The sequence below is a fragment of the Choristoneura fumiferana genome, chromosome Z (genome assembly GCF_025370935.1).
Source record: "Choristoneura fumiferana chromosome Z, NRCan_CFum_1, whole genome shotgun sequence".
Lineage (NCBI taxonomy): Eukaryota > Metazoa > Arthropoda > Insecta > Lepidoptera > Tortricidae > Choristoneura > Choristoneura fumiferana.
The window spans coordinates 31792412-31802847 of NC_133472.1; the positions used below are offsets into that span (position 1 = coordinate 31792412).

The 10436-nt window shown below is 40.2% G+C and overlaps 1 protein-coding gene across 1 annotated transcript in view; it reads left to right on the top strand.

The window, feature by feature from the left end:
* LOC141434404 (uncharacterized) overlaps positions 1-10436 on the top strand; it is a 34517-nt gene extending 24081 nt beyond the window's left edge. The window contains 10 exon segments of the mRNA XM_074096826.1: positions 724-867; positions 3219-3315; positions 3917-4134; positions 4459-4570; positions 5438-5529; positions 5627-5702; positions 6154-6219; positions 6952-7124; positions 7342-7561; positions 8620-10436. Coding sequence (XP_073952927.1) covers positions 724-867; positions 3219-3315; positions 3917-4134; positions 4459-4570; positions 5438-5529; positions 5627-5702; positions 6154-6219; positions 6952-7124; positions 7342-7560 — 1197 coding nt within the window. The 3' untranslated portion in view covers position 7561; positions 8620-10436.

Below are 10436 nucleotides of genomic sequence, written 5' to 3' on the forward strand. Positions count from 1 at the left end.
TATTTATTGGGTTTGCATTAGTATTAGGCAAGTCTCCTGTAAGCATGTATGTGTGCCGTGCGTGTTTTTATGTACGTAACAGCAGAGTGTGGCCGGCAAAAGTACGCCTCGCCGCGTGCGCATAAAGATTCACAGTAAGTAGCAATGAAACTTCGCCAAGCTACCCACACGCGTCCGAAGCATGGCGTAGTTTTATAGGTCGATTCACTGGAGTTGGCAAGATTAACTTGAACGAAAGTTATGCCACTTGTCACAGTCTGAGTGCTGTTCTTATACAGGGGCTTAATATTTTCTAAACAAGTACATAACACTTCTTATACACGATTATTAATTATTGAATCAACCTGTATTTAATAATTTTCTGATGCACACATGAGAATACATACATAGACATTATCTTCCACTCATGTATGTACCTAAACTCACTTTGTGGTTCGCAGAACTTCGGCTTTACTTTTTATTTCATCTGAGATACTATACGAAAATAGAGGTCTCTCCCATCGGTACCTGCTACCGTGCCCCGTAGGAAACCATTGGTTATATTTTGGTGAATTGAACTAGACCCGAATTTGAAACAGTGGACTTCCGGAAGAAAAACATATTATTCTTTTGAGCATAGTGATATAAGTAGAACAGTGACGAAGGAAAAGGGAGGCCTTTGTCCAGCAGTAGTTCACATTGGGCGACATATAAAAAATAGTGGTATAATGTATTGTGGCGCAGGTGTCAGGCAGCAGCCTGGGCTCGCCGCAGCTGGCGCTGGGCGGCGTACTGGGCGGGGGCGCGCCGCCCGCCGCGCTCGTCGCACACGTCAAGAGCGAAGAGGAAAAACCGCCGCCGCTGCCAGCGCCGCAACCCGCGCTACAGGTATATACACACTACATACGACATGTTTGATATGATAGTAGTTAAAATAGTACATTACTGTAGAGGCCGGGAAGTAGGGGGTTGGCGGCCAAGCAGATATAGACGGCCGAGCGTAGCGAGGATGACGCGAGCGTAGCCTACTTCTCGGCCTCTACAGTAATGTACTATTTCGCACTACAAAAGGCGGGATTTAAAACAGAAAAAAAAACTTCAACCATTCTATTTTATTTACTTAATTATTGTTAAATCGACTTTAAAGATAAATTAGAATATGTTTACATAAACAATTATTGAATAATGAATACTTAAATACTGAACGGACAATAAATTAATTTTACAGTTATTGTTTAATTTTAGTATTTCAACATTATTTAATTTAGCTGTAAAAAGTTCCCGGGTCCATTCTAAGGTTGTAATTAGTGAAAAAAGAAACGTTTCATAATAGCGGGATTTGTTTTGCTTTTGCACGGAGTTCTTGGAAATTAAAAGAAATAAAAGAGTTAATCACTATTTAAACGACTTTTTATCTGTGAGAATGTGTGACTTTGGTGAATTAAGTGATGCAGAAATGATGACGCCGCCAGAAATAAAACAGCCGGCAATGGAAGTGAGCAGTAATTTGCTACCTTTAGGGGCTGTTTCACCATCCATTGATTAGTGTTAACTGGCGGTTAGGTGTGATGCCTTCTCTATTTGTTTTGTTCGAATAGACGGAGACGGCATCACATTTAACCGTCGATTAACGCAAATCAATGGATAGTGAAACAGCCCTTAAAATCTAAAAATTCGTTTATTGCCCGTTATTTAAGTATTCATTATTTATTCATTGTTTATGTTTGAGCTCGTAGAAAAAGTAATGTATGCAACTATTCATAATCAGCCATTGAGACACTCATGCGTATCTATTATGACATTCGTCTTCGCCTCATGTCATAAACTCGCACTCGAATCTCAATGGCCCTTATTATGATACAGTTGCATAAATAACTATTCTCAAACATGCAATGAAATATTGATATTATGTTCCTTATAATAGGCTGCCAAGTATCACGTTTCAGGTGCGGCTAGACGAGAGGTTGTTAATGGAATGTCATAGAAAATTGGAGGCCGCCTGCAAGACGCTCTTTTTAGGGTTCCGTATCCAAAGGGTAAAAACAGGACCCTATTACTAAGACTCCGCTGACCGTCCGTCTGTCACCAGGCTGTATCTCGTGAACCGTGATAGCTAGACAGTTGAAATTTTCACAGATTATGTATTTCTGTTGCCGCTAATATTTAAGGGGGGCTCAACAAACGTGATTTTTTTGCCGTTTTTTTGCTCGATATTAATAACGGCAACATGCACACATTGACTCTAATGTTTGTTACTTTACTACTGTGTAAAAGCGGGAGCTTTAGGCGGGCTACCCGCTTTAGGCTACCTTACCCTACGCCTCGTCCTTCAAAACCATACTCAACTCATCCACGAAATGACATTCCTGCCGAGGCCTGTATATTGCTTTTCTCCAAATATGCGAGGAAATAAAACGAAAACATTATATTTATTCGACACTATATGTTTAATTTTGATAATTTCGCCTCAATTTCGATATTAAAGATTTGGGTCCGAATCGTATATTTGGTTCCACATACAATATAGTACTTAATCAAAATAAATTGAAAGAAAACTTATAGGATTAGTTAGTAAATATAAATATTACACATTTTTACTTTTAGTTATAGCGGCAATACCTAAACGCATAACATTAAAAAAACATACCTTTGTTACAAAATATTTAGCAGTCCGAGAAGATAATTTTTAAGTCTAAATATACCTTATTATGATTTGGACACGATCATTATTGGCATTAGCTAAACACAGAAAAAAAGTTTTTTTAATCTCGGTTTTTGTACCTACGTGACTATTGAACAATTGGCTGGCTGTTTGGTGAATTTTCGGTCTTGGATAAAATTAAAAGTAAAATACCTGCACAACAATAAACACTTCCCGGAAAAGTCCGGGAAGTAATGCCACTTTTTTTTAAATTTATTATTGCATCAACGCATATAACGATGGACTTCCCGGTCGATTTTTCCAACATTAATGAGAACGTTTCCGAGCAAGTTGGAGAAAACGTGTTTTTTTGCAAATGTCTAATGTTGCATAGATAATGGTACGGAACCCTTCGTGCGCGAATCCGATTCGAACTTGGCAGGTTTTTCATTTCCATTCCACAGGAGCAGCACTGCGTGAGGCGGGTCTCTGCTCTATTGAAACAGCACGCCTTAGCGGTGCAAATTGGCGGAGGGTCTTAGGGATTTGTGTGCCATTTTTATAGGGATGTTATAATAACGAAGCATTGTGATTGCAGGCGCCGGTGCAGCAGATAGCGCCGCAGCCGCTGGCCGTGGAGCCGGCGCCCGCGCCCGAGCCGCCTGCGCCCCCGCCCCCCGCCATCACCCCGGCTGGTCAGTCACCAACATGAAATCTTACTAATTATTATAAACTATCTAACATAATACACTAACCCCCTGTTTCACCATCCATCGATTAAATTTATTTGACGGATAAATGTGATGCCGTCTCCGTCTATTCGAACAAAACAATCACAGACGGCATCAGGTCATCAGAGGGAAATCCCGTAATTTAAATTCAACTACCAGATGCCAGACCCAATGTTTCAAGCGAGTTAAGCAGCGGGTAAAGAGGCTAAAGAACTATCGGCCGCTACGCGGATTAATAAATTGAAACTTGGGTATCATGCTTTTTCCCAACTCACGATTCCCAAATGTTTCATTTGCGAAACTGTTCCATTTCCCAACTCACGATTTTCACTAAAACAAAAAAGGTCTCGGTGTATTTTCTTATGGTTTTATAGAACACAGCAGGTTAAGTTAGGTTAGGTTTGTTTTATCGTAAGTTGGGAAAAGGAAGAAACGAGACAACGAGAAACTTGACAACGCAATTGACATAGTTATTCTCAGTTGAACTTATTTCTGATCAGCGTATCTCATGTCTCGTCTAAAATGTACCTAAGCGTATTTTAACACCGTGTCCTTGTAACTGTAGTGTCAGCGTCACCTAGTGAAGTGAAGACGAGTCCGACGAAGCCCGAGGCGGAGGCGACTCCGCCCGCGCAGCCCGCGCCCGCACCCGCGCCCTCCGCGCCCGCGCTCGCCCCCGCGCCCGCCCCCGCGCCCGCGCCAGCGCCCGCGTCTGTGCCCGCACCCACGCCGGTAACACCCACTTCCGTTGCTGGGACGCACACGTCGCCCGTCGCGCCACAGGTAACTGTCACCTAATGACATCAGATGGTTAATTTTTCTGTTGTTCAGGACTTTTGATGAAGCACTGAAGAAATCAAACTTCTAAGTCAAATATACATAGATATTCTTAGAAACCTACAAATTTTGACGGAGAACACTCGGTGCGCGAATTTGACTCTCACTTCATCGTTTTTTTGTTCACTATAGCATAAATGTTATCGTGTTTTTAACGTCCAACACTGCCTTAAATTACATGATATTTTGTGATTAAATCGTATGGTTAAGTTACGTTGTTTTTTTACCTGTTTAAATCAAAATGGTATTTTTTTATCTTCATTGTGGCAGGTGGTGACGAGTGCGGCGTCGCCGGCGCCGGCGCCAGCGGCCGCGGCGAGCGGCGCGCTCTTCAAGCCCTCGCCGAGTGCGCCCCGGCACATCAGCCAACAGGCGGCACACGGTAATAATACTTAGGCCGTCTTGCAGGAAAAAATAAATCTAGATTTAGTAGTAAACATAGCTTAAGCTTGACAGTTCCATACATTTTGTTTGACACTACTAAACTGAGCTTAACGCCAACTCGAGATTTATGTTTCCAGCAAGTAGCCATTAATCACTAAAACCGCTTTTATAAACCAAGGATTTACACGGTGGGGCATTCAACCGGTCAAATTCAACTGGTCATATTATTATGTTATTAATTACCTAAATCCACACTGGGCCCACGTGGGAATTACGGCCCGTGCCCTCTCATTCTCAGAAGACGTATGTGCCCTTCGGTGGAACAGAGATGATGTAGATATTCTCAAGCCAAGTTCAGCCAGCTTTCCAAAGTCCAGCATTCCAACTCAAAATCATGGCGCGGCTGTAGATGCCTATCGCACTCAACATCATTTGATGACCGGACGGCCTGTAAAGGCCGCAGAAAAACTGAAGTCACTGCCCGTGTTGTGTATTAGATTCGTACCCAAGATGCTTACTGTCGTAGACGCTAAATGGCCTTCAGTCTTGCGCCTCAGTCGACGCTGATGCTAAAAAAAGGGAATCTTTAAAAATCAGTGGCCTTATGTCGAACGCAGGGTTGTCCACAGTAAAAACAAATAAGTAAGTTAAAAATAATGTTGTATCAAATATATTTTGTAAAATGAAAATTTACATAAATTACTCGTCGTGGGCCGTGCTTTGGACAATCTTGGAGACTAACGCGCGCGGCGCCCCTATTTCATTCTATGACTATCGAATACTTGTCAATGTACGCCGTCATTGATTTTTGCATAAGAAATCTTCAGCTTTTGAATTGACTAATGATGTTTTATATATTTTGCAGACAAGGGATTACCTAAAGCGATGGTGAAACCCAACATTTTAACGCACGTGATCGAAGGCTACGTGATACAGGAAGCGGGCGAGCCGTTCGCTGTGAGTGTCGCGCTGAATTGTAACCTGTATTATATTACATTAGTTAGGGCAGAGTTAATATTTAGAGCTGTGATAGAATAATGTTTTTCACCCGAAGGTCAACCGGCCGTTGAGGGAGTGGGCCGATAAAGAAGACAAGGAGAATAAGCTGCCGGCCAGCGACGAACCGCCGCGTAAGTCCCATTGCTGATACATTCTGACCGGGCCCTTTAACACTTGTTTTTGAGATATAATCTTTTTTAAGTTATAGCCCCACAATTTATACTTTTAATTTATCAACTTACGCAAATTTCTGTTTTGTTTATTTTTCTAGCTTTTATATTTCACTTGCAAAGTTAGTAATAAAAAAATAGAATCTTGCAAAGCTAATTTCAACCGCATCCAGGGGTCGGATTGACTAGCAATTTAGTATGGATATCGAAATTGAATGAGATTACTCATACAGTCAACAAAAATCAGCAAAAAAGTGTGAATTAAATTTATTGCAATTTTTTTTCACAAGACTTCAAGATCGGTGGGGCCTGATTAAAAGTCTAACATTTGTTACTATTGTAAGCTTGTTTTGCTGCGTTATTTTGATTTATTGGCTAGTTTTTTATGTTTTGTTTCAATTTTATTTATCAGGCAAGCAGATCATCCGACTGCTGCCTGACCAGGAAAATTATACGGTAGTCCTCGCGGGACTGAAACGTTAGTAGCGAAATAATTAGCAGGAAAAGCTTTCATCTCGCCGCATCCGATTGCTTCTCAACTAATTATCAATATCATAAAATCATCTTTCGATACTGGCTTATGGCTGTAGGTATTTATAAAACACATAACATTTTGAGGGTGGCTAGGTTATTCCCCGTAACTTAAACAAATAAGCATGTTTAAGATTGCCTTCTTCCATTCTGCGAGTTTATCTAAAGCCCTAAAGCCAAGGATTCATTGAGAACAATTGTTTATAGACGTGGATTCAGAAACAGTAGAAGTTATAAACACAAAACTGTTTATGGGCATTTCGGGGCTCTTCACTTAGTAGAGTGTGTTTATTGTACGACCCATAAAGTACGGCACGAAATATACGACCTAATAATGCACGCCCTAATAACTCGGATACTGTATACTATACATACAAAGTAGGTGCATTGTTAGGTCAGACATTACGGCGTAATACTTACTTATACAAACATTAATTTCATACTTCATTTGCAGCGGGGAGCGAGCGAACCAAACATTGTAGACTCGGATTTTCCACTTTTCTACTTTGTTTTTTTTTTTAATACTCTTAGAGTTCATGCGTGTATGTATACCACTACACTTGTGTTTTTCGTGCCCCATACGAAACATTGTTTCTCAATGAACCTGAGGCTTGATAGTTTATGCCGTAAAACGTTGAACAAAAGTTCTGCATGAAATTAATTGATGGTGTGTGTGCAGGGAAGAAGCAGATGCTGGAAGGCGGCGGCAGCTTGCCTCGCATCAGCTCGAGCAATGAGAGCGAGTCCGGGGCGGGGGCGGGCGCGGGCGGGGCGGTCAAGGCCGAGCCGGCGGCGGGGGACGCGCTCGCCGCCGCCGCGTCGGCTAACGTGCCTAACGCCAACAAGTGGACGGTGAGGGCTCTTTACTTACGAGTATAAACTATGTAATTCATTGATTCAGGGCGATACTTTGCGTAGGTCCATATAACGGTACTTCAACCGAGAATAGCTTTTTACTTTGCGCGTTCAAAATAGCTACAATAATAGTGCTTAATGTATATCCTGGCCTGCCCAGCAGTGGGACGTATATAGGCTGTGATGACTGAAAACGTCACGTTTGATCTTCCAGGTGGCGGAAGTATGCGAGTTTATCCGCAGCATCCCGGGCTGCGCGGGGTACGCGGACGAGTTCCTGATGCAGGAGGTGGACGGCGAGGCGCTGCTGCTCATCCGGCCGGAGCACCTCGTGATGGCGCTCTCCATGAAGCTCGGCCCCGCGCTCAAGATCGTGGCCTGCATCGACGCGCTGCGCCCCGACACAGAACAGACGACGCACGAAAACGACTGAGGTGTAACTTTTTTTCACTTCGTATCTATGCTGTATAATAGGAGACATAAAATGACTTTTTATGCTCTAGTGCATAAAGTAGAATCTTCGTTTAAGACCAAGGCATAGGCAATCAGGTGTCAACAGCCACAAACAAAAAAGTTTCTATATATTTTTTTAATAATTTTAGGGTTCCGTAGCCAAAATGGCAAAAACTTATAGTTTCGCCATGTCTGTCTGTCTGTCCGTCCGCGGCTTTGCTCAGGGACTATCAATGCTAGAAAGCTGTAATTTTGCACGAATATATATGTAAACTATGCCGACAAAATGGTACAATAAATAATTAAAATAAAAATTTTTTAGGGTACCTCCCGTAAAGTGGGGGTGTTTTTTTTCATCCAGCCTTGTAGTGTGGGGTATCATTGGATAGGTCTTTTAAAACCATCACGGGTTGCTAAAACGATTTTTCGATTCAGTGATTTCGTGATTTGTTTACAAAATATTCAACTTTAAATTGCAAATTTTCATTAAAATCGAGCGTCCCCCCCCTCTTTAATATAATAAATCAGCGTTGTAGTAAATATATAGTTTATAATTTATATTTGTACGGCAATGCATGAAAAATAAAAGGTACCTAGCAAGTTAACAATTGTTTCCACTGTTGCTATTTAATTTCCTCTCAATCAAAGTGAAAAGCAGAGTGTAAAACTCGAGCATTAAACCCATTTTCCCCTCGACGTCTCGGGTCGCCATCGGGTAAAATGGCTTGTTTTGTGCTCTTGTTGTACAATCCACTATTTTTTGCGATGTGAATATGCTTTATGCATGCTTTCCGTGGATAGTTATGTGGGGCTCTCTCACATTAGAGAGCATACCCACTAAAAACACATCTGCGTTTATCCACTGCCGTTATTGGAGCGCCATGGGATCGCGGACATTCAACCATGAGGCTCCCCCAACGTCATTCTGAGAGGGTTACACGATAATTATTTTGGTTGTCATTCTGACCAGAATGATGGACTGAAGTGACTGAACTTATATTATACAATACAATCTAATGCGATATATTTGTTGTTCCAGAAATGCTTTAAGGTGCATCCAGGGTGAGCAACAATATAGTATAGTGTAATAGTTAAAAAAGTGTTCATACTTACAATGTCCTATTTATCGTACTGTAAATATCATGTACATACATTTTTGTTTGAAATTGTTTTAAGACCACTGGTAATATTCACTATCATTGCATTCTATTTTACTTAAAAAAGATCTTTATTATATGATATAAATTATGAAGTTATCTTTTGAGTCTGTGTTTAATAAAAATAAAAATAATTATAATTTTTAAGATCGTTAACGTATTGTGTATGTATATTTTTATGTATGGATTAACAGCCCAGTAATACTGAATCTGGTCTGGTTCGTTCTTTTCGTGAGCTATTCTTAGCGTGTTGCGTGTTGGACGCGTTGCCCCAACGTGTGCGATGCAATGGTGCACCCTAGGACGAAATGTCGAAAGTTCCGCCTATTTAGAATTAAGCAACGTATGTACGTAATAACGTTCTTGTCTCTCTTATGCTGTTTCCCGAGTATCAAAATGTGCCATTGAATGTGCGAAATTGACATTACTAAATAATGCTGATTGCGTCAAAAGAGACGGTTCGCATTAAAACAGGTGTAAATAAAAAAAGAAATTTCAGTCTTACTGATATTTCTTGATCACTAGGAGCCGATGGATCGTCAAAAATGTAATGTTTATGGAAACGTTATTTGAGCTTACATTTACTGGCGCATTTTCATTACTCTGTGATAGAAGTAATTTCTTCATTGCTTATTTTTAAGTATATTTTAGTAGGGATATCTATATTGATATTGTTATGTCAACGACCATTTTATCATGTCAGTGCCGTTCGCTCGTTCACACCTCTTGACGCTTAAGACTAGGTGACATTAAATAAATAAATAAAGTGCTCTTAAGAGAAAAAGTATCCAAAAGATACGGTTCAAATAAGTAAACATAACGCTTTTTGTAAGTATTTCTTGATAGTTACAACTCAACGAAAACAACGCCGACGTGTTCGAATATTTTTAATCACCGACGTCGAACCGAGTGTTTCGAGACCTGCAGAGGAACTTTTTCACAGAAAATGTCGTAGTGACATCGCGTTCGTTCACAAGGAAACTTATTGTGACAGTTACTGTTAAAATAAAAACGTTTTACTGTGGGTCAGGAATGAACCGTACCTAATAGAATTACAATCCGTGAGCTCTTAGAAAAACCTTCGGGTTTCGGGGGAAATCGGAAGGATTCGTTAGTAGAACATACATAAAAAAAGAAATACAAACATTGGAACATAGAAGCTCCTCCTTTTTTGAAGTCGGTTTAAAATGACTATTGTCTTTTTGACTTAGTAGCAATCCATCACGCGAAGAGTGCACTCGTTGTATTTTCATTGATTTATATTGAGCAGTTAAAACACCACTTACATATTTATTTTATTTAGTTTGTTATTTTTCCGAAATTGATTTCCATGGCGAGTCAACTTAAACAGGGTATTTCTATAAATAGCCAATCACGGGAAATTGTTTATAATGTATAAAAATATTTTGTAAAAAAGCTGAAAGTTTTAAGAAAAGTGTTGATCGTAAATAGTTTAATAATGTTCAAGACCGAATTATAGAAGCAACGGGGATTTTGTAAAGTGCATCATAGAAATATTAAACGAAAGTAAATAAAAAAAAAGCATTTGACATCCCCAAGAGAAGTAGATACAGTATAACAACAGCTCTATATACTTACAAATAAAAGTAGTGTGTTTTCTATTTAAATTAACGATGGAAGAATTCGAAAATGCTGTTTTTGTTTTATTTGTAACATGACAAAAAATCATACTGTGTTA